Genomic DNA, 24,193 nt, shown 5'->3' on the forward strand with positions numbered 1-24,193 from the left:
AAGTGACCATCATTTCAATTATAAAATCAAGTCTTGACCTTTTAATTGAAAACTCTTACTCATTTCTTAGACATCAAAAAAAATATCATCAAAACTGGAGTTGACCACTCATTTGTAGGTAAGATTGTTGTCAAATTGTCAATTGAAGCCTGTAGCTTTTGTCTACCTGTTACAAAGAGTTAAACTGATTACTAGTTAAACTTTACTTGATAACTCTAGATTCAAATTTCTAATTCTTTAACCCTGGGATCGCCCTAATAATACCTCCAGACACACCGTCGTTACCAGCTGGTGAACTTCCATCCCCACTGCACTGTCACTGATCTTGTTTTCTTCCGCAACATTAAAGACGTCGCGTGGATGTGGGATATATTCTGTATTTTCCCTTTTCGCGTTCGATTTCGAAAGAAAGAAGCCGTTGCAATTATTCGATCGGGATTCGAATGTTTTCAATATATTTCGTATCCCAAGACTGCGTATCTAATAATATCTTTACGCTAAATTTCAGATAATGTTCAGCTGCAGACAAGCGAGCAACCAACCAATGGAGTGACGTATTTCCGTTCCATAGCAACCACCTCATCCCTACCTTACGTCTTGAAACCTTTCCTCCCTCTGTTTTGCAATGTTCTCACCAAGTATGGAATGCTATATTCTTTTTTTAAACTTTACTGAAGGTTTAAGTTGTCCTTTCTGTGAGCCTTTTTTTTTGTCAAAACTATGTTGTGCAATAACGCTTTTCAATGGTTCAGTCTAGAATCCAAACCTGGTCTTTATGACTAGTTTTTAAAGCTAAGATTATACCTATAGTAAGACCTCATCAAAATTTAAATCTTGTAACTTTAGCGTGCGACCAGCTCCATGGTGTTTAGCATTACATCTATGGGTGTGGTCGCTCGTCTAGATTATTTCAACAAATAGCCTACCTATCTACTTACTACCAGATGCTCAAAATAATTAATTTTCAAAACATTTTACTGTTTAAAAAAATCATAACATAACGCTATTTTTACAATATCTACTCCTTAGAATGGGTACGACGAGTCACGGTTATAAAGATTTAGCACAACAAATTGAGTTGCACACTGGTGGTATCTCTGCATCACCACACCTTGTGACTGATCATTCGGACATGGAAACTTTCCAACAGGTTGGTCAACCGAGGCCTACTCATTGAATTTTCAGTCCCTGATCCTTCAGTAAGCCCTATAGAATCACCTCCTCCTGAATAAAGTTTGTAAAATGGCCCAAAATCATGTCGCATTACCTAATGAAATAATGAGATTTTGATGTTTTCTTTTTCTTGGCAGGGTATTTTGTTGTCTTCACACTGCTTACAAAGAAACATCCCTCCAATGTTCTCGTTGATCGGACAAATTGCAAACCAGTAAGTTATCCATAATTTTCATAGATTCTCCTAACTTCTATCCTGTGTTCACATATTATTATCAAAGACCTTTAAGTAGAGATGGCAGTCACATATATGTTCAAATTAGACGATCGTCGGTTGTTTAGCATGATCGATTTTTTAGACAATATGTTATCGGTTTTTTAGACGATATGTTATCGGTCGAATAACCAGTTAATGCTTGTTTAGCCTATATTGAAAATAGAAATTGCAATTAGTACTAGTAATCGTATGGTTTGGAGAACATACGATTCCGAGGTAATCGTCAGTAAATAATCATTAGTAAATCATAGTTTTTTTAGAAAAAGGGAAAATTTTTGACATTCGAATTGCAATGCAACTTATGTACACAAAGCGAATTTCTTTGTTCTTTTTTATATTGGAGAAAAAAAATGTCTTTGTTTTTTATTATATAGTAAAAAAAAGTCTCTGATACAGGACTTGGGAGAGAAAAGAATAAGGGGACAAAAGTGTCCCCCCGCCGAAGAGTGCAAAAAGTGGTAATAGTGCAATTAACGATTAATTGCACTCCTCTAAACCAATCAGATTCGAGTAATTTTGCACGGCTGACGATTACAGGAAACAATAGATAGTAGATAGTTGCATCGTTTCCACTTGAATTTAATTTTTTTAGCCCCCCAACAAAAGTTTCGTTTATTTCAACTCCGACGAAAGAGATATGAAGGATTTTGATAACGTTTGGTTTGAAATCGGCTAAAAACCTAATGGTCGGTTGTAAAGCCTATAAACCATTTCAAAATGGTGATAATACTTGACCTTACTTACGCATGCGCTCTATTGATTTTTTACCATCTTAAAAACTAGAGTTGATTCAAAATTAAAATTTGGTACACACATTTTTTACCTAAAAACCAATTGATATTATTTAAAAGAAGACGCAACTATAGAAATTTAGACAGAAATTGACAATTTCTTTTGTTTAGGCTAATTATCTTATATAATATTGTCTAAATAACCGATTTTAGGCTAATTTGAACATATCTGTGACTGATCTTTTTAATCTTTCGAGTAATAATTCTAATTTTTCTCTTTGTCAGACCAACACTGAATGATCCTGAGCGTTTACGAACACTTGTCAATTCGTACGCCAACGACTTGATCATGTCAGTTCCACAGTCTGGACACATGTATGCTATGGCTGCCGCTGCCAAGAGCTTATCTCCCGCTGCACAGCAAGCAGAGCTTTTTAGTGGTCTGTCTCAGGTAGAAAAATTTCTTTGGCTATCATATGTTCGAAAGTCTCAGGGAAAATTTCCATACTTAGTAGCCTCGGAGACAGAAATTTTAGAATCTGATTTACGATACTGATACAGTGTTTGCCAGAGAAATATTATGTCTGACAAGGAATTTGCCTGATTTAACAATCTGAGCAAATTTTTAAAAAGAAGAATTGTGTGAAAAATGTCTTAAAAAATGTTTTTTTAATGAGTTTTTCAACAGTTTAAATTGACTTTCAAACTTATAGGTGAAAAACTAATTAACTAAATTTGATAAGTAAATAAAATATATAAAATTTAAGGTAGTTTTTCCTTTTAATAGATTTCACTTTATTTTGGACACAATTAGCTTTTCAATACCCACACCTCTTCTGTCCTAGCCGACATTATTGCAGATCTTTTGGTATTTTAAACACTTTACTTGTAGTATGTACGTATGATAGACCTAACAGGTTCTGCTAAAAAAATTATCAGAACAATAATTAAGATTTTACTTTTCCTGGTTTCAGGTTCAATTCATGAAACAAATAGCAGAAAATCTTGATTGTGATGACGTCATTGAGAATTTGATCAAGATTGCAATGTACATGTTAAACGCTAATGAAATGAGGTAAATAGTCAATAATTTTTTAAGTAGCATGGTGTTTTTCAATTTTTCCCGACTTTTTCGATTTAGTGCTCTCTTGGTATTCTGTTTGCAAAAACAAGGCAAAATCTGAAGTAAAATAAGTGAAATAAAGAAGGGAGCTAAAATTAACAACCTTAAAGCGCTCCCTGGGTAGAGAGAAGAACTTCCCCTTTCAAAACATGTCACTTCATCCTATAAAGCTCCGAAAATTTCGTTGTCTTTGGAACCTTGCAAAGGAGCAAAAGACAAATTTTTTACCTACAGAAAATTATATGAATTCGATGGTAACCATGTCTAAATTAATGTAATGTAGCTGGGGCAAAGCCTTGGGATCCGTAGCATTTTTCATGGGACGCAACCACTTTTGATTGTTTCGAAGATCGATAAGATTTTAAGACTTTTTTGTGAGGAGGCCCTTGAATCAGCCCTGGCAAAATACAGCCCTGGCCTGCCCTGGCAAAACATTTCATGGCTAAAAGACTGACGTAACAGACCAATCTTCAAACCCTCAAAATGAGTAAAAGATTGACAATTTTCAAAAGTTAAATTAAACGAAGATGAGCGTTATCATCGGATAGAACATGAAATTCTGAGCAAAAAGGATACTTCAAGTCAAGTACTCAAACGCACAAAAAGATATTGTCATTTTTAAAGTTCCTCGAAAGATGCTACGGATGGTTATGCGCCACTAATTAGTCTGAATCGCAGACCTTTACAGATAAACTTCCTATAAGAAACTCTTTTCGCTAAAAGATGAGCAGTGTTATGTCCTACCTTATTCTTTTTGCATTGTAAAGAAGGAGGCCAAACTGAAAATTTGATGCATAACTTTTTAAATTTGGTTCAGAAGTTTTAAGCTTTTGAAGTCCAACTTTCTAAATTTAAAAATATTGATGCGTCGAATAAACTGAAAGGAAAAATTTTTTCGACATTGATGTGAATTTTATGTCATTCAATCTTTTAAAAAATCCTAAAATATTTCAACAAAAATAAAATTTGTCTTGACATATAAATATGGCTATATACAAAGCAAACATTTTAAGGTTTTATTAAAACCTGATAATTTTCTAAATTGGCTAAGAAATAATTCTCCTAACCCTGAAATCTCATTAAACCTCTTGGAGAGTATACTGAAATTACAAAAACTATGCTTTCAAAAAAAAACCCAAAATGCTCAAGAGATAATATTTTATATTCCATTCAGAAGGATTAAGATCGAAGTAATCTTTCGCCCGGTTTGAAATCATGGAGATTCAAAAGTTCTTAAAAAGACTGTGCTGAATTGAAATACTAAATAAAATTTCCCCTTCGAAATATATGAACTTTATATAAAATTTGAAGTGATAAGATTTAACTCCAAGAAATCTGCGACACTTAAGCTTTTTTCACATGTACGTAAAATTTTATTTAAGACCTTACGGAAAATTGTTCGTAAGGCTGTCTTTTGGGAATTTCCCCGACATTATGTAGAGTTTTTGTTGATTAAGAGGGTCTTACGTGACTTTTCCTTCCGTTCAAAACTTTTTGAGCGCAAGCAAATTCTACATAAGGCCTTAATACACTACGTAAGCTTAGGTGAATTCCCACCCTTCAAGGTCTTTAGTAGAATTTTCGTACATGTGAAAAAAGCTTTAAAGAAGAACTTTTTCTAAAAAATATTCTAGGTTGGTTGGGATCTAAAACTAGGTTTACAGTCCTTTTTGGTCAATTTTGAAGTGTTTATTGTTCACACCTCATACCCTCTACAATAAAAGTCCATTCATACAGTCAATATCACTGCCTAGTTCATCAGACAAGCAAATCTCATTTTCAAGCGATATTTGAAGTATCCTGTGGGCTTCTTTCGTACTGACTTTTCGTTTCTTCTTTATTTTCTTCTTCTTTTCGATTTTTTTCGTCATCTTCCTCTTTCTTCGTACTCGATTTGTTATCAAACTCGGTTGTTTTGTTCTGTTCGTTTTGGTCTTGTGATGGTTTATCCATTAATAATTCTTGTGAATCGTTCGATTTTGTTTTCTCCTCCTTTTCGTCACTTGATTTCTCATCTTTTGAATCTCTTTCGCCTTCTGAAAATTTAGGAAGCCAATTCTTGTTGGGACCATTATCATCTTCTTTTGGATCAAACTTTTTATCCTCTTCCTTTCCCTCCTCCTTCTCATTAGCTTTTGTTTGCTCTCCACCGTTCTCTTCTGACGTTCCTTCCTTTTTCATTTCGCTCCCCTCCATTTTCTGGCCATCACTCTCACCCTTGTTGTCTTTCTCGAAAGCGGCTGAACAAGCAGCATCGGTGCACCCTTCTCCTTTGTTTCCGTGCTCCTCCTCAGAGAGTGGTTTCTCTCCTTCTTTGGAAAGTGCTTCATTTACTTTCTGCTCCTGCTCAGGTTTTTTCGTCTCCTCCACTTTTGGCTCCTCCTCGGGTTTCTTATTTTCTTCACTTTCAGGTTTTTTATCTTCAACAATTTTGTCTTCAGGTTTTATATCTTCTTTTGCTTTCTCGTCTTTCTCTCCTTTTGCCATTTTCAGTGCATTAAGAGCTTCCTCCTCTTTGCTCTCGTGTACGGCACTGGCCCCTGCCACCGTGCATGCGGCGTCAGTACATTCACTTCGAATGGATTGATCATGGTCCATATCCTTCATGTCAAACCAGTCCATTTTACTGCCTTCTTTCTTTTCTTTTTCTCCTGCCGGGTTGAACTTCTTGAAATCTCCGTAAGCAGCCTCTTTTTCCTTTGGTTGTTCGGAGCTTTGTTTATTTTCGAGCTTCTTCTGTTCTTCTTCTTGCTTCTTAATCAATTTTTCTTTCTCTTCAGCTTGCTTTTCGTCAAGTGTTTTCTGTTCTTCTGCCTTCTTTTCCACTTCTTTTTTCTCTTCTTCGACTTTCTTTTCATCCTCCTTTTGTTTTTCTTCAGCTTGCTTCATCGCTTCTTTTTGCTTTTGCTCTTCCTCTTCTTGTTTCTTTTTCGCTTCTTTTTCTTGAGCTTCTTTCTCTTCCTCAGCCTTCTTCTGCTTCTCGTTTTCCTTTTTATCTGCTTCTTGTTTTTTCTCTTCTTCCTCTTCAGCTTTTTTGGCTTGAGTCGTCTTGTTTTCGTCCATTTTTTCAGCTTCTTTGTTATCTTTGCCTTCTTCTTTCTTTTGCTCCTTCGTTTGTTCGTCGTTGTTTTTCTTCTCCTCCTCTTCCTTCTTTTTCTCCTCTTCGTCTTCTTTTTTCTTTTTCTCTTCCTCTTTCTTTTTCTCTTCTTCGTCCTTCTCCTCCTCCTTTTTCTTTGGGTCTTCGTCATCTTTTTTCTTCGTTTCTTCCTCCTCAGCCTTCTTCTTTTCTTCTTCATCTTTTTTCTTCTTCTCTTCTTCCTCTTCAGCTTTCTTCTTTTCCTCTTCATCTTTTTTCTTCTTTTCTTCTTCATCTTTTTTCTTCTTTTCTTCTTCATCTTTTTTCTTCTTTTCTTCTTCATCTTTTTTCTTCTTCTCTTCTTCCTCTTCAGCTTTCTTCGTTTCTTCCTCTTCAGCCTTCTTCTTTGCTTCCTCGTCCTTTCTTTCTTGTTCTTTCTTCTCTTCTTCTTCCTTCTTCTTCTTCTCCTCCTTCTCCTTCTCCTTCTCAGCCTCCTCCTCCTTCTTCTTTTGTTCTTCCTTAGCGTCTTTTTCCATCTTTTCTTCCTTCTGCTTATCCTCGTCTTTCTTTTTCTCGTCCTCGTCTTTCTTTTTCTTCTCATCTTCTGTTTTATCATTAGGATTTTTGGTTGGAACACCTTCTGAATCTTTTGAATCTGTGTTCAATTCAGCCTTCTTATTTGACTTCTCGTCTTTCTTTGGTTTAGCTTCATCCTCACTGCTTTTCTTAGGGTCGCCTGGCAACAGCATTGGGTCTTGTGGCTCCTTCTTTGACTTGGAATCAGTCTTTGGATTGTCTCCTGGTAATTTCATGTTCTCCTTTTCGTCTGTCGCAAGCTTCATTGGTTCCCCGTTTGCTTTTTTAGGTGTATGATCCTCTTCGAGATTTCTTGCATAATAGTCTTTATCACTCTCTCCGATTTCTTTCTTATGAGCTGCTTTTTGTTTTGCAGCGAGAATCCTCTGTTCGCCTTTCACAATCTCCTTCTCCACTTCAGGGCTTGCGAAGAAAGCATCTTCAGTGACAGAAGGTTCTGCAGATTTCTTTTTGGCTACTACAGTCGATATATGACGATTGCCGTTTTTCATCATGTCCATCTTGCCATTACTGTGTTCAATCTGTGATTTGATCTCAGCGATCGCTGTATCTGTGATTCCACTACCTTTTGTCTCACAGGCGGCATCTACGCATTGCTCGACTACTCCCTTTTTATTGATGCGAAATCCTCCAACATTCTTCGTACGACTGTTCGATTCTTGGTATCGTGAATGTGGAAGGGCGTTGATTATTTGAATCAGTAGAAGGGCGCTGATTGCCAACTCCACCCTCATCCTGTAAAATAAATAAAGAGAATAGTTATTATTTGATAATGCCCAAAAATTTTAACCGAATTTTGGCTCCGAAACCAACGTGTTAAGTTTCACGCTTTTACGCCCTCGGGTAAAATTTTTATGATGTTTAGCACAACTAGATTACACTTTACAAACCACTTTTTGATTCAATAACGCAGGTATAAAGAGATTTTTCTTCTGTTTTTTCAGAATCGTGTATTGAAAAGGGTAACTTAAAAAAATCACAAAATTATTTAATCAAAAAGTGTTTCTTGAAGTAATTCTGGAACACCACAGTCGTAATAAATGCAAGTTTCAAGAAATATTTTCCGTACCACTCCTTACGCATAAGAAGGATCGTCTCCCAAAGCAGTCTTTAGTGCTCAAATATTTATTCATTATAGTAGCTGAGAGAACTTAACTTTTTGAGATACCCCCTTTAGAAGTTTGGCCCCTGATTTAGGCCATCACTGACCTGTGTGTCCGTTAAAACATTTGTCCGAGAAATATTAAATCTCACCTTTTCATTTGCAAATTGTCCAATTAAAACCTGGATAGATGAAGGTTTTCGAAATAAGTTATAGATTACTTTTGTATTACTTTTGTATTACTTTTCCATCAAAAAGCGATGCACGAGATCTCAGCGAGAGTTAATATGAGGTATTGAGCATAATTTTCATGGCTGGTTGAATTTCAAACCAAAGTAAATGTTTTGTTTTAATAAACTACACAAACAGTGCGCCGTTCTAGAATATGATTGATTTGATTTTCTTAATTACAATTAGATGTTATCTCCTGTACATAAAGCCAATCATTATCAAACTATACATTTGCCTGGCTGTATGACTTTTTTAAAGCTAATCTGAATAAGGCTTTTTTTTTGGAAAGATATCGGGAAAATGGAATAAAGAATATTGGCCAGTTTTTCTGTTTTTATTATCTAATGATAAATGTGAAAATTCAAAGTAATGAAGTATTATTAATCAATCAAAACGTACTACTGTATTTGACAATGACATTTATTCACATCTCAACATGGTTTCGTCATTTCAAACACTATTGTTATTCACTAAAGGTTTTTGTTTACTAAATAACACAATCGATCGTTAGTATTCTGTCTATCCCACTTCTGCCGTCATATCGTGACCCGGCGAAGAATAGGAAATTAAATTTGAATTGAAATTGTGTTTACTGGGTTTCGTGATCGTTCATCATCATTGACGTTCTCTCGCTTTCAACTCCTTCTTTTCCTCCCATTTGATTTCGTTGAAGGAATCCCGAACTTTCCTCATCCAGACTGTTGTCGTCATCCGCCTCATCTGAACTTCCACGCCCTACAGAAGCGCCCTCTCTCTCAGAGTTTGCATGTGCATGGTCATGATTCTCTCCAACGTAAATACTCTGAGAACTACTCTCCCTCTCAACCAAGCCTTTACTCTCAGAAACGGCTCCGTCAATCGAGTTGTCACGCCCACGAGAAACGCCCTCAACATCCGCCATTTCATCTTTAGCACATCGATGTTGTACGGAGACTTTCCGCCATCGTTTAGCAGCGAATTCGATATCCTGTTCTTCCTCGTTTTCTTCAATCTCTTCCAAAGTCTCATCTTCCTCCATCTCAAAAGGAATCAACCATCTTCTCAGTACCTCATTCTCTTCCAACATACCTTGCAATGCGCTATGTCGATACATACACTGCAAATCATGTGTTTGAGCCAACTTGGAGTAGACCATTTCTCCACCGAGCACGATGATTGCTAACCCGGTTGCTATACAAAGAACGACGAATAATTTCTTGAAAAACAAGATTGTGAGCTTCTCAGTGCTTTTCCAATAAGTGGTGGGACATTCGTGGCGGAGCCAGCGGCTGTGTAAATGTAATAGCTCTTCGTTTTCGTGCATTTGTATGATGACTTGAGAGATCTCTTCGGTGAGTGGTGACCCTTTGGGAAGGACGAAACCGTAATATGAAGATGGGAGGTTTGTGTGATGTACCATGATTTTACACTGGCCAATGGTCGCTCGATAATATTTTGCAAACGAGCTCTCCATGAAATACGCGTGGATCTCTCTGTAAATAGACACCAAATGTACATTTTAGAGGAGATATTAGATGAAAAATGAAGTGAAAATTATCGAATGAGCACTGAAGTAGTATACTCTTTCACTTTTAACACATTTTCTCAAGACGCTCTCTAAATTCCGAAAGTCAAAAAGGTGAACTATCAAAAATGTGCGGACATGAAACTTTTGACTAGCCTGACTATAAAGGTAGTGTCATACTTATCGATGATAGCCTGTACTCCAGAGTTCAAATGTCGCGTATTATAATTCTCCATGAATTTGTCCAAACGTTTCAATACAGGATCTGTGGAAGCATCAAAGACGTCAGATAGGAAAGCTTTACTCTGTGTGGCAAGTTTGAAGTCGGTTGTTGGGTGTTGAATCTTTGATCGAATTAGATGAAAAATATCTTAAACGTGGTTTTTCCGAAAAAGAGTTTTCTCATTTATGAGAATCTTATAAGAATTGTAAGACCTCACTACTGGAAAGAAAACGTCAGAATTCGTCAAAACGTCATGACCAACTAAATCTTCCATTGTTCACAAAATATTTATTTAAGTAATTTTACCCGTTTAACTGAAGCAGAAGTTGGATTAATGCTTTACACAAAAATAAACAACCCGTTATTTTGATAATTCATTACTTCCTTACCCTCTTATCCTGTAAACCTTTGAAATCATTGAACCCTCCATGGACAACTTGCTGATACGTCAACGAAGCTGTATACATAGTCGTGATACAAACCATACCAAACGCAAACAAGATGGAGATCACACGTCCACCGAATGTCCCTGGGTTCTTAGCGCCCATGTCTCGTTGCATGACCAACCCTGTGATGTACAAAATACAATCCTTGAAAACGTAATTGATCATGCGGATTCCGATATACTTACGGTCGTCAGTACTGACGCGTTTAACTAGTTGTAGCGCGTTTTCCGCCACGTACACCACAATGATGGATGCGATCCAGAACGCGAGGATAGATAGCTGTGTTGCGTGGCTCAAATTACTGAACATGTTGAATTCAGATTTCTTATCTGTCTTGGCGATTTCGTTCAAAGTGATGATGTTGATATCATCCACCAGGAATGGGGTTGTGAAGTCGACCTGGTTCAAACGTCTTTTGGTGATCGTGATTGGTCCAGCTCCCATCAATGCATTACCTGATGCCAGCTCTCCTAAGACCCCGGAAGAGGTGGACACGTTCGACCGCGAAACATTTCCTGAAGCGTAATAACCGATGCTGTCAGTTATGTACAGGTCAAAATCGATTAACAATTCTTCTGAAATTTTCATCAACAAATCAACGATGTATCCGAAACAGTATAATGTTTTCTCTGTTTTAATTGGTCCTCGTAGATCATGTGACTTGATTGGTCCATTTGAATCACGCGACATTCGACATTCCATTTTCCGCTTGACATCTTTAACTTCGTTTTCAGTATGTTCTTCCATTCGAGTGAAAAGAAAAGGCTCCATTATTGTCGTCGCCACGGGAACGAGCGGTCGCTTCTTGGAGAATGTGGTCGCATCGATGCACAGTGTCTCGTTCTCCGAGAGGAACGCTATGTAAATAGATGTTCTTCCTTGAGGTGTGACCTTTTTTATATAAGACAGTGGTTGATTCCTACAAAATAATTTGGGTTTCTTGATTCGTTTTTGTTACACCAGGACAATTCACTAATCTTTCTTCGTGTCAGTGATGAGGAATCCTTTTAAAAACTTTGTAGATTTGATATATAAGACTACGAGGCTAACTCAACCAAAACTTACGAACAATTTAAGAACAAGCAGATACCAGAAATAACGAAGAAAATAGATTTGTTAAGACTCTTCCAAGTAAAAAGATTATCTACATCAGCTGATATAAGCCTGGCCTAATCTTTCAGAAAAAGTAGGAAGGTTGAGTCAAAACTCATTGATTTTAATGAAAACGGATTTTTTCCTTCCCCGAAACTGGAAAAGCACTTACGATTGTTTCTTTGGAGAACAAACACATTCAAGTGGAGAGAAAGTGAAAGTTCGCTGTGGAGTGTATTCTGCTGTCACAATATTTTCTTCAGGAATCAACCAGAAGTCTTGCTTTTCTGCTAAGACGTATTTTACACGCGCCTCCAATAAAGTATGTGTGATTTCTGTGGACGTTAACAGGATGTTCAAACGATTCACGTGTTTACTTTCATTTTTTATCTCGCCAATGATTTTTCGTGGTAATGTATGATAATTAGTCAAATCTAGACTGTGCACTTCAATCACTTTATCAAATAAGCTTTGTTCCAGGCTGGACTGTGTTTGGGATAGTAAAATGTGGTATTTGTATCCAATATCGATCAGAAGTACGATTTTGTCTGCTTGAAACAGTTTTGTCATTTCAACGATGAGTTTGGTATGGATCCGGACACTCATTTCTGAAATATTTTCCGGACAGGTAATTTCCTAAAAAAATGAAAAAAGGTTTTCTAGTCAGTAATCGTAGTTTTATTTTCATAAGTTATTCGTGTGTTGGTGTGTAATAGTTAGTTTCTATGGGTTGAAAGTCCTTGTTTAGGACTTATTTCGAGTCAATTTGAGAAGAATTTATGGAAATTTATGGAAAAATAACCCGGAGTTTTTTCTTGACAAAGTAGTGAGGGTGGGCGGGCTACGGTGGTATGACAGATGGCAGGTTGAGTCTTTTCATTATATTGGTGCAAAAGCTATTGTTTTAACGCCCTGCAGAGGCGACGACCTTTTTTCACACATCTGCTGAATTTCCATCAGTATGAAGCCCAACCCGATTTTCAACTTTTTCTTCTATACGCGCTTCTTTATAGTAAGTTAAACTCTTTCTTAATCACAGTTGTGTTTTTAAACACGGAACCTTAAATCAAACATAGAGCTATCATAAGATGGTTTACACATTTTAAAGAAGCTCTTGTGGAAACCTCTGCTGCAAATCTCATACTCACGCTTTTATCCTGTATTCCAAAAAAATAGTCAGATTCGTAGACTTTTATACTTCCTGTGTAGTTCTTTAAACGTCCATTATCGTTTGACCATGTTGTTTCCAAATGTTTCCAAATGTATTGAAATAATATGTAATACTTCACCCAGATTTTTTTTACATGCAATCCGAAGTCAACATTCTCTCAATTACTCAGACTCTATTATTCTCAAACCCATTCTGAACTAACGTATAATATATTTCAAATCATATAATGAACCCTAACAAATTTGTGTTCCCGTGCGTGTTCGAGTTATGGAGACAACACTGTATAGGCACCTAATGAAAAAATTTACCATTGAGCTTTTGAGGGAATTGACGAAATCTTTTCTTCGTTGTTGTTGATTGTCAAGCAACGCGTACAGGCTAGACACGGTTGCTTCGTTTCCAATGTGACACGTTCCATTTTGCAGGTAACGATAGCAACCACCCAAACAAAAAGATGTGGTAACTTTTTGAGCAAAACTCAGAAGAAAGAAGAAGCAAATGCGAGCTTCCTTTCTTGACAAAATCATCGTTCCACGAATAAGATAGTCCTTCTATCAACTTCTCACGTGTTCAATTTTTGTCTTGTTTATAATCTTATTAGTTTAGTCAACTTCCCCGTAACTTAACAACGTTCTTTTACAAAATATCAACCATGCTTGGTAAAGACAAGAAAATTCAACGCATGTATTTTGTCAAATAATTTTAATCAATACTATATACAATAAAATCTCTAAGAGTTATTTAGTGTTAGTCTTTCAATTTACAATCATCTGTCCATAGTCAGCTCAGCAAGAGGCCAAATTAATATTGTAAAGGATTTGATTTCGTTTTCGAAAGTTTTTCTTGAAAAAGAAATAAAAACCGACAATGAAACACTGGAAATAAAACCATTCAAAATCTCTAGAGTTTTACATCTCTCACAGTATAAAAATCTACATCTTTGGATGCAATAATTTTATGGGAAAGAATAATCATAAAGCTAAAATCAGTGAGGCTTCTAAGTAACTTTTTACTGAAGTATCAAACAACTTTGATAAGTTTCTTTGATAGGATTTAATGTTCTCAAAAATTCTGGATCTCTATAATGACATAATTAACATAAATAATAAAATGGACTCCTGAATTATCTTTTCAACGATGTACAAACAAAAATCAGTGTGCAAATGGACTTCAATGATTCTTTAATCAAACTTCCAAGAAATAGCGAGTTTCTGTGTCTGTTTTTCTGTGCTGGAGACGGTTAGCTTCTGATTTGTCTAGATCCTGATCGACTGAGGACGACGGTAAATCAGAACTTTTTACCGTCCTCTCTTTTGCGGGTCGAAACTGCGGGTTATTCCAAATCGCTTTAGCCACTACACCGTCCTCAAAAGTGCAAAAACATAAATTCTCTAATAAATGAGTGTCAGGAAAACATTTCATATTCATCTCATCATCATTTGGGTTTGTTGTAAACTTTCGCCCCAACCTTTAAATCCCAACCAATGGATTCCTTTCCAAGCCAACCAACGTTGTCCGTATATTCCGTTCAAACTGATCTGCCAACAATTTTTTAGCCACCATCCGTTACCTGGGTAATGAAAGATAGAGATATGGTTATTTTGAAAGTATTCGGTAATGACAATAGCTGATTAGTTTAGGTCATAAATAGCTGATTCTCTCTAATTCAACCTTCAAAGGACCAAGAAGTTTCTTCGAATTATAAAAGTACAATTGTAGTCAGAATATGTTGGCATTTCTTGGTATTTTAGCGTTTTGCTGAATTTAAAGTTCGGGCGAGAATGACATTTTCAGGCTTTCTTCTTTAGCTAATAAGACATTTCAATTTGGGAGGGGTATAATAGCTTCCAGGCTATATTCTCCCGCCTAGTTGGACTATTTGCAAGCTTTTGGATCCTATACTATATCTTAAGTCTCATGTAAAAACTCAGAGTTAAAATTCTACTTTCTAACTCTAAGTTAAGGCACTTAAGAACTACTTGCTGTTTTTGAAATTTTTTAGGGAAATTCCATTTTTGTCAAATATTATAGCCATAGTTGAAGACTATAATCCAACATAACGACCATAGTCTAAAGGTGGAGTTTTCACTAACTTCTAAGCCCAAAGTGCTAGACTCGAGACTCCTGGGTGGGAAATGAAGCCACTTATTTCCCATCCTAAACTCGTGACCCGCGTATTTTTCAAACAAACGCTGAATTGAAAGTAGAACATATCGCCAGATTTCGAAAAATACCCCGTGAAAACAAAGAAAATGCTAGATTTGATCCGTCATTCTAATTGCGATGCAAATCCCAAGCTCCATTTTTATTGCCTGATAAAGGATGAAGATTCATCTCTAGCCCCTTTGGAGCTTAAACTCAACGGCTTAAACTCAATGGAAACATTCGGTCACAATAACTCAATGTCGGATCTTTACCAAGGACTTGAGAAAAAGCTTCTTTTTCCGGGATGAGCTGGAGTTTTTACAAGATACTTCACTAATTGGTCATTTAAAGTGATAGAGATGACGCGTTTTTAGAAAAAGTTATAAGATTCTTTTATTACATCTTAACGACCAACCAAATCAAATAAGAGCTTGTAAAAACTCCAGCTTGTCCCCTTTTTCCTGGTCTATCTATGTTTGGCAATTTTAAAGAAAGTTCTGAAGATAAATTATCGAAGCGCCAGTTAGGGTTCCCTTAACCTATAAACACAAAACCTCAGGAAAATATTTTCAAAACAAACCCAGAATGGAAATAAGTAGAATCACCTTCGGAACATTTTCCAGAACTCTTTGCATCGTTATCAACATCACGAGTAGAGAACCGCATTCCATTGTGAGACAGCCATGCCGCATGTGCTCTCCCTGCAATCGCTACACCTGATGTCAACTTGTACCCAGTTCCCTCATCACCCACTGCAAACCCTAAAAACTGAGCGTACACTTCCATCCCATCGAACCCTTTCCCATACAATAGAAGCTCTGTCTTAGGTGACCTGGTGCTCAACAAATGAATCAAATCATTCCCCAACCAAAAAACTCCTTCCAAATTCCCGAAACCTCTCTTATACGTTTCCCAATCTTGATTGAAATCGACGGAGCCGTCAAACCGCCTTTGGAACACGATCCAACCACCGCCATGGTTCTCCATATCACAAGAAACCTGCAACACAGGGCTTCCTTCGATGCCGATGCGGTAGATACCACTTTTCACGTAACCATGGCGATGCCAAGCCAAACAATCTTTCTCGACCTTTGTGTCGAGCTGGTAAACCTCGCTTCTATTATCTGGCCTCATTTTGGAGACAGTATCTTCCGTATAATGAAGAAAGAGCGAACATAGGATTCCATTGTTTTGGTCTGTTGTTTGAATCAAGTACGATTCCCATTGTTGTCCAATCAGCAGACATTCTGTAGTACTGGACACATTATGTTGATGGTTCGGTACCAGACCTTCCAACGCGGCTTTCTCTTTGACTTTAACGAAACGACTTTCTTCGGTTGTCGCCCACATGTGTTTACATAACAATGCTAAAATTACCAAAAATGTAAGCATTTTCATCGTCATCTTTCACCGCCAAATCTCTCGGCTGCATTCTACGAAGGACGTGTCTTATTTGATTTCAATTTCAATTTTTTTTTCAGATATGAAGTTTTTTAAACGTCAGGATGGCAGTTTTTGAATATCTTTCGATTTTTCGCACATAAGGCTGAAGTGGTTTTATTTCCTTGCTTTGTTTAATTTTTTATAAGCTGGATGTGAAATTTGGGCAAATGAATCGAATTGATTGAGTTAAATCATTCATTTTTAATCGCTAGTCTACTCAAAACAGCTGGATTCTGACATTGTAAATGAAATTTAAGTAAATTAATTATTTTTACTGGCACCTTCCCTTTAAAAAAATATCAATAGCTTTCTATATTTTCACCCGATTTTATCTGATTGGAAGTCCATTTTGAAAGTCCATTTGGCGGAGCTCACAAGACTTGTTGCTAGAGGAACATCATTTATTCTTTTCTCAAGGGATCGTACTATAATGGTGTCCCTACAGACAGATGACGTAAATCTATTCACAAAAAAATCATCAACATCAGTAAATTGATGTAAAGTATTTTGGGACAAAATTCTAAGAATTATTCGTTTCAGAACGGGTGTTTATTTAAGGGGGCGTTCATTAAACATTTTTAACCAAGGTTGATTCAATAAAGTGAATAGAAAAATTAGTTTAAATACTGAATGAATACAATCATCACATTATATAAGATTTCCTTCCAGCTACTTGTTTAAATTGCCCCCTTCAAGAGAGGAGGCATTTATTCGAAGAGGGGTGTTTATTTGAGGATGCGTTTATTGTAAGATCTTCCTTTAATGAAGGCGTTTATCTTGAGAGTGCGTTTAAAAGAAAGGGGCTTTTATTCGAAGTAATACGGTTTATCAGTACCAATACTTCCCCCATCATAAGGACCCGGTCATAACCCTACCCATCGTCCCCAGTAAAAAATATAACATAAAATTTCTTGATTTGAACAACACGCTAAACTCTTGTCTAATTATGATTCTTGAAATCCCCACAATTAAAAAAAAAACATAATACCTCCATTCAATTGGTATTTTGATACCCACTGGCTAAAAATCTCTCCTGGTCAACCGTTCCGTAGCCTGTCAGCTCCGAACGCCAATTGGCGATTTTTGTTATTTTGAAAAATTTAGCCGCGCGTCGGCCTTTAACAGAATTCTGTGTCTCGATAGTACCAATCAAGTGAGCTTTTTTTAAAAAGCTTTAGCCGAAAGAGTTTACATGCTAAGAATAGAAGAACACTAATCTACCGCAGAGGGAAAAAAAAGATTGACGAGAAACAGACACGTGACAAGCCACCAGTACAGGCTGAAACTATCCTTAAGGGCTCTGACCATACTGAATTTTTAATATTTGCCACTTACAAAATATAAATTTATACTTGATGTAGCACACAAAATTGTGGCATGTTATACATATTCTGTTAGGCCAATTATCTGCGAGTCTGAAAATTTAAGAATCGCAATGAAAAAATTTGATGAAGAAGAAAATGAAACTTTTGCGAAGAAGAGTATTTCAACTTTGAAGAGCTTATTTTCGGCGAAGAAAAAACATTTTGAATTTCTAGATGGTGTATCTTTTACCGAACTAAAATATTTGTTCGAAAAAATTTTCTAAAAGCTTATTTGCTTCAAAATCTTGAAAATAGTGCTTTTTGACCAATTTTCCACCCTAATTTTTCATAGAAAAACAACCATAACTTTTGATGCATTAATTTAGAAAATTTTTCCGAAAAATTTAAAACAGTTCAATTCTTTTCGGACAGTTTGAAAAAACTTCGAAACAAAAAGGTTAATTACCCATAAAACTTAGCACTTTTTATAAAAGAAGGTGATGCAACATATTATTAACGTCTTTTTAAAGTTCATAACGTCATTTTTGCAATTAAATTCTTAAGAGCCATTTTTTTTAAGAGTCTTCAGGGTGTGATACCTCATCCTCTTGGATTTTGATGAAATTTTGACCAAATGACCCATCACACAAGAAAATAAGACCCTGAAAATTTCACCTTGATATCTCAAGTAGTTTTGAAGATACAGCGTCTCAAAGATAGGCTACTAAGCGAAAATTGACCCCTAAAAATCATGAACTCTGGTGGGAGCAGATTTTGAAAGCCAATGAATTTTTATTCAAGTACATTAGAAAGCTGATTTACAGTGGATTTCAAGAACTTTTTGTAGGGAATCAGAAAAAATCAAATTGAGTCTCCAAAATTTTCCCCAAAAATCTCTAGCACCTCCTGTAGAGGGCTTCAAACTTTGTGTAATCTGGGTTTGGAAGCACTTTTAGCTGTCTGCTGGTGGTCCTTGAGACTTTTTTGAAGCAAACTTTTGACCTGGAGTGGTTTACTGGTGGGTTTTGGCCACAAAAATAACATTTTCAGGATTTCTATTTTTGCGTAACCGTCAAAAATGGCCGAAAAAATTGCTATTTTGGCTGATCTGGAGCAAAATTCAAGATGGCGTATCTTTTTTAACCTTCTACAATTTTTTTTGAAACTTTCAGTAATGCTTCCTTAGTAGGTCTAGTTTATAACCTCAAAAAATCTCAGTGGGGCCTTGAAGTCTCTTAAAGATATGATCGATTGAAAATTTGCTTAATTTCGTTGTTTTTTCCCTCCTAAAATGCTAAATCAGGCCCACTTAAGGGCTCTAAAGGTAAATTTTTGTCAAAAAATTGGTTGATCTTCTCTAGCCAACTAATCATTGGCATTAAGGGAACAACTGTAAAAAAATTCAGGTCATTTCCATCAACAGATGACATTTTATGACTGTTTCTTTATTTTTAAGTATAGAATATGTAAAAAAATGAGACTGACATCTGGCCTTTCCTACCATTCCAGGGCCTAAATTTTCAGGAAAAGCCTCAACCTTTCACAGTTTGGTGAATATTATTCCTAAATATAAGCAGGTTACTTCAACTAAATGGGTTTAACAGTACTTAATTCCTATTCAAAAACTTTTTAGACTCATTCAGAAATCCTACTTTGACAATAATTTGCGCTTTACCGCAAAATTTCTAAGTCCAAGTGTCGTGATTAACTTTAGACTGTCCAATATCTCTATATTTGTGTACACTGACAGCCTTACTTGTTGATTCTTAAATAACTAAGCAACATTACTAGGGTGATATTTTATGAGATACTGCAAACAATGATGTTTAAATCTTCTGGACAAGAAATATTGGACAGTCTAAAGTTAATCACGACACTTGGACTTAGAAATTTTGCGGTAAAGCGCAAATTATTGTCAAAGTAGGATTTCTGAATGAGTCTAAAAAGTTTTTGAATAGGAATTAAGTACTGTTAAACCCATTTAGTTGAAGCAACCTGCTTATATTTAAGATGAATATTCACCAAACTGTGAAAGGTTGAGGCTTTTCCTGAAAATATAGGCCCTGGAATGGTAGGAAAGGCCAGATGTCAGTCTCATTTTTTTACATTATTCTATACTTAAAAATAAAGAAACAGTCATAAAATGTCATCTGTTAATGGAAATGACCTGAATTTTTTTACAGTTGTTCCCTTAATGCCAATGATTAGTTGGCTAGAGAAGATCAACCAATATTTTGACAAGAATTTACCTTTAGAGCCCTTAAGTGGGCCTGATTTAGCATTTTAGGAGGGAAAAAACAACGAAGTTAAGCAAATTTTCAATCGATCATATCTTTAAGAGACTTCAAGGCCCCACTGAGATTTTTTGAGGTTATAAACTAGACCTACTAAGGAAGCATTACTGAAAGTTTCAAAAAAATTTGTAGAAGGTTAAAAAAGATACGCCATCTTGAATTTTGCTCCAGATCAGCCAAAATAGCAATTTTTTCGGCCATTTTTGACGGTTACGCAAAAATAGAAATCCTGAAAATGTTATTTTTGTGGCCAAAACCCACCAGTAAACCACTCCAGGTCAAAAGTTTGCTTCAAAAAAGTCTCAAGGACCATCAGCAGACAGCTAAAGTGCTTCCAAACCCAGATTACACAAAGTTTGAAGCCCTCTACAGGAGGTGCTAGAGATTTTGGGGAAAATTTTGGAGACTCAATTTGATTTTTTCTGATTCCCTACAAAAAGTTCTTGAAATCCACTGTAAATCAGCTTTCTAATGTACTTGAATAAAAATTCATTGGCTTTCAAAATCTGCTCCCCACCAGAGTCAATGATTTTTAGGGGTCAATTTTCGCTTAGTAGCCTATCTTTGAGACGCTGTATCTTCAAAACTACTTGAGATATCAAGGTGAAATTTTCAGGGTCTTATTTTCTTGTGTGACGGATCATTTGGTCAAAATTTCATCAAAATCTAAGAGGGTGAGGTATCACACTTTCTTTATTCTGAAGATTTTTAAAAAAAATGGCTCTTAATTACTCTGAAGGGATTTGATTAAAAGGCAATTTATTAAGGCAATTCTTTGCTAAAAGTATTAAAGAACCTAAAAAGTAACTTTAATGTTCAAATACTAAAATCAATTTTCCGACTATGGTCAGAGCCCTTAATTGTGTGTTGAAGTTTTTCAAATTCGCCAAAATTAGATCAAACAAAATTTAGTTCCCTTAATGTATTACAAACTGTTTAGTACAGGCTATTATGAAACAGTGACAATTTTTTTCTAATCACAGATGTAGCATCAATACAACTCAAGAACTGATGCAACCCTCCATCACAAGTTTGCAAGCAATGTTAAATTCAATGAATATTGTTGGATTTAATGATGACAGGAGCGTGGAGGTAAACAAAAAATATACCTTTGCATATGCTTATGATTTTCATTGTGCTCTTAAATCTTTCAAAAATTTACCACGCAGGATATTCTTTTTTAAATTCATTTTTGAGTAACTTGCTCCTTTTTCTCACTCTCAAACGGTTAGTAAGATGTCAAAAGATGTCTAAATATAATTATTTTTAATTTATAGAAGTGTATTTCTCAGGTCTATTGACCTCTATGAAACAATCTTACATCTTTACAATTTATAGATCTTATCCATCCTTCGTTTGTCAATTCTAGTTTAAAGTAAAGTGAATTCGTTTGGTATCCTCTAATGCCGTCATTACGTCATTATGCCATTATGTTGCTCTAAATAGTGTCGCACACGGAGATTTAGGTGTAGAGCTCCCTGGATATTTCACCAGACAGTTTAACTAAATCCCGAGGCGCAGTGTACCCTGAAAGAGTACAATTTAAGAAGATAGTAACTGGACGATAGTAACTTCGATCGAATGAATTTTATATTTACATGAAAGTGATCACTAACGTATATACTGGTTCTATTAAATTTTCCGTCTTAATATTTCAATAACTCCAAATAACTGTTCTCAACTTCAGTTGAGCTAGAATCTGAGAATGTCTGTGTGTCTGTGTGTGTGTGTGTCTGTCACCAAAACTTTGGGGCAGGCTGGAAACTTCAAAAATGGTACGATTGGGCTGAAATTTTGCACACTTGATCCTTGGGCAAATCCCTGGGGGTGTTTTTTTCATTTTTTCAAAATTTAAATTTTTGGGGCCTGGGGGCGAGTTTTTCACTAAAACGAGGCTAAAACTTTGGGGCAGGCTGGAGACTTCAAAAATGGTCCCATTTGGCTGAAATTTTGCACACTTGATCCTTGGGCAAATCCCTGGGGTGTTTTTTTCATTTTTTTAAAATTTTAATTTTTGGGGCCTGGGGACGAGTTTTTCGCCAAAACGAGGCTAAAACTTTGGGGCAGGCTGGAGACTTCAAAAATGGTCCGATCGGGCTGAAATTTTGCACACTTGATCCTTGGGCAAATCCCTGGGGGTGTTTTTTTCATTTTTTCAAAATTTAAATTTTTGGGGCCTGGGGGCGAGTTTTTCGCTAAAACGAGGCTAAAACTTTGGGGCAGGCTGGAGACTTCAAAAATGGTCCGATTTGGCTGAAATTTTGCACACTTGATCCTTGGGCAAATCCCTGGGGGTGTTTTTTTCATTTTTTTTTAATTTTAATTTTTGGGGCCTGGGGACGGGTTTTTCGCCAAAACGAGGCTAAAACTTTGGGGCAAGCTGGAGACTTCAAAAATGGTCCGGTTGGGCTGAAATTTTGCACACTTGATCCTTGGGCAAATCCCTAGGGGTGTTTTTTTCATTTTTTCAAAATTTTAATTTTTGGGGCCTGGGGACGAGTTTTTCGCCATTTAAAACGAGGCTAAAACCCAAAATGCTATAATTTTTCTTAAGCCATTAAGTTTACAATTGGGCCTACGAATGATTTCAAAGATACTGAAGTTGAGCCAGTGCGGTTAGCACGTTCGACAGTTCCTTAATATAGTTGTCTAAAAAGTCGATAACACGATATCTCCAATTGATGTTATGGAAGGTTCCAGATCTAAATCAGTAACAAGTCTCTTTACTAATAGTACGGTTCGTAACTCTCTAGCTTTCCAGCATGTTTCGACTCTCCAGCACGCTTCCAACTCTCAGCACGCTCTCCGACTCCCAGTATGCTCTCCGACTCCCCAGTATGTTTCCGACTCCCATAATGATTTTGTGATTCCGGTATTTATAGTTTTTAGTTCTATGAGTATTTAGAGGACTGGATTTAGAGCCTGGGATCAATAGTCACGTTGGTTTAGTTGTCCGCGTCCATTCATTTGGTTGGGATTGCTTCCTCGATCCCAGCTCATAAATCTTTCAGTGTTGTGCGTAGATTGATTCAGTCTCTTGGTTTTGTTCTCGATTATCTCAGTGTGTCAGTGGTATGTAAGATATTAGTCACGCTTGGGCTAACGGGGTTGCAGTCCGTTTTCCTCGATGATCTTCATGCGTAAATCTATTCAACGTGAATATGGTATATGATGATTTTCCATTGACTGAATGCTGGTAGCTAGAGAAGGTCTTTTCATGGTCTATTCCTGCGTAAGCACGTTGGACTTGAATGGATAATGTAGATTGTTTATTTTGGGATGAGTGATGTTTTCTCAAAATATCTCTACTGTCACACCTCCATATAATGATAAGTGACGTCCTCGTCACTAAAGTATTTATTTCAAGTATAAAAACGATTCTCATACCATGTGCGCCTTTTCAACATCCATTCCCATATGTATATAAAAGTCACTAGTATATGCTAGCTTACCAGTGTCTCGTCAATACACATCAAAATGAATGTCTGGTATATGAACATCATTTCGTATTCTTAACAATTCGCTTGGGTACCCTTTCCAATTTTGACAGTCTCTATTATTCTTCATGTATTTTTCGGCCTTCTCTATTATTTATCATATTTGATGCGTATCGTGAATTAGTTCGTAATACAACGCCACGTTCATCGAAATGATGTTTATCGTGAATTAGTTCGTAAAAATACGCCACGTTCGTCGAAACGAAGTTTATCGTGAATTAGTTCGTAATAAAACGCCACGTTCATCGAAACGATGTTTATCGTGAATTAGTTCGTAAAAATACGCCACGTGCATCATTGTGTTATCATCGAATTCGCTATTGTTTACCCAATTAACTAACCAGTTTCCAACTTTAAATTTAATTTCACAAAATTTTAGCTTCTTTAAAAATTATTTCCAATTCTCAGTAAAATTCAAAAAAAAAACAATTAAAAATCCTTAAATTACTCCACAACTTACGAAAAAATAATTACTAATAACGAAAACTCGAGTTCCTAAAATGCCAAATCTAAATATCAAATTTTACGTACAATATGTCAGAAGAGAAGAAGTTTAGTTCATTTTTCTTCTCTTCTTTAAAAAATTCAAACATTTATATCAAATTTCACATTAGTTACAATTAAATACTCATAATTCCTTTTTCACAGTAACTTCCAGTAGTAAAACAAAACAAAACTCCTCAAAAAAACTTTTTACCTACATAGTTATATATACAAAGTTTTTCCTTTCTTTCATTATTCATGTAGGGTTCGAATTCGACATT

The 24,193-nt window shown here is 36.1% G+C and overlaps 4 protein-coding genes across 4 annotated transcripts in view; 1 reads left to right on the top strand and 3 right to left on the bottom strand.

Moving 5' to 3' along the window:
* LOC136809574 (presequence protease, mitochondrial-like) overlaps window positions 1-24,193 on the top strand; it is a 47,756-nt gene that overhangs the window by 7,782 nt on the left and 15,781 nt on the right. Inside the window, exons 19-25 of the mRNA XM_067066109.1 lie at window positions 71-118; window positions 509-638; window positions 1,030-1,150; window positions 1,311-1,387; window positions 2,467-2,632; window positions 3,156-3,256; window positions 20,916-21,024. Of these exons, the coding sequence (XP_066922210.1) occupies window positions 71-118; window positions 509-638; window positions 1,030-1,150; window positions 1,311-1,387; window positions 2,467-2,632; window positions 3,156-3,256; window positions 20,916-21,024 (752 nt within the window). The remainder of the gene's footprint in view (window positions 1-70; window positions 119-508; window positions 639-1,029; window positions 1,151-1,310; window positions 1,388-2,466; window positions 2,633-3,155; window positions 3,257-20,915; window positions 21,025-24,193) is intronic.
* On the bottom strand, window positions 4,989-8,368 carry LOC136809576 (glutamic acid-rich protein-like). The gene is made up of 2 exons (XM_067066112.1): window positions 8,232-8,368; window positions 4,989-7,712 (listed from the first exon to the last, which is right to left on the bottom strand). Exons 1-2 carry the CDS (start codon window positions 8,237-8,239, stop codon window positions 5,084-5,086), a joined length of 2,637 nt encoding a protein of 878 aa, XP_066922213.1. The 5' UTR covers window positions 8,240-8,368; the 3' UTR covers window positions 4,989-5,083.
* Window positions 8,801-13,357, bottom strand: LOC136809575 (glutamate receptor ionotropic, NMDA 3A-like). The gene is made up of 5 exons (XM_067066111.1): window positions 13,055-13,357; window positions 11,748-12,211; window positions 10,427-11,402; window positions 9,995-10,158; window positions 8,801-9,782 (listed from the first exon to the last, which is right to left on the bottom strand). The coding sequence occupies exons 1-5, from the start codon at window positions 13,271-13,273 to the stop codon at window positions 8,900-8,902; spliced, it is 2,706 nt and encodes a 901-aa protein (XP_066922212.1). The 5' UTR covers window positions 13,274-13,357; the 3' UTR covers window positions 8,801-8,899.
* On the bottom strand, window positions 14,080-16,385 carry LOC136809578 (ryncolin-1-like). Its single transcript, XM_067066114.1, has 2 exons — window positions 15,497-16,385; window positions 14,080-14,316 (listed from the first exon to the last, which is right to left on the bottom strand). The coding sequence occupies exons 1-2, from the start codon at window positions 16,293-16,295 to the stop codon at window positions 14,171-14,173; spliced, it is 945 nt and encodes a 314-aa protein (XP_066922215.1). The 5' UTR covers window positions 16,296-16,385; the 3' UTR covers window positions 14,080-14,170.

Source organism: Clytia hemisphaerica, unplaced genomic scaffold, assembly GCF_902728285.1.
Source record: "Clytia hemisphaerica strain Z4C2 unplaced genomic scaffold, Clytia hemisphaerica genome assembly, whole genome shotgun sequence".
Lineage (NCBI taxonomy): Eukaryota > Metazoa > Cnidaria > Hydrozoa > Leptothecata > Clytiidae > Clytia > Clytia hemisphaerica.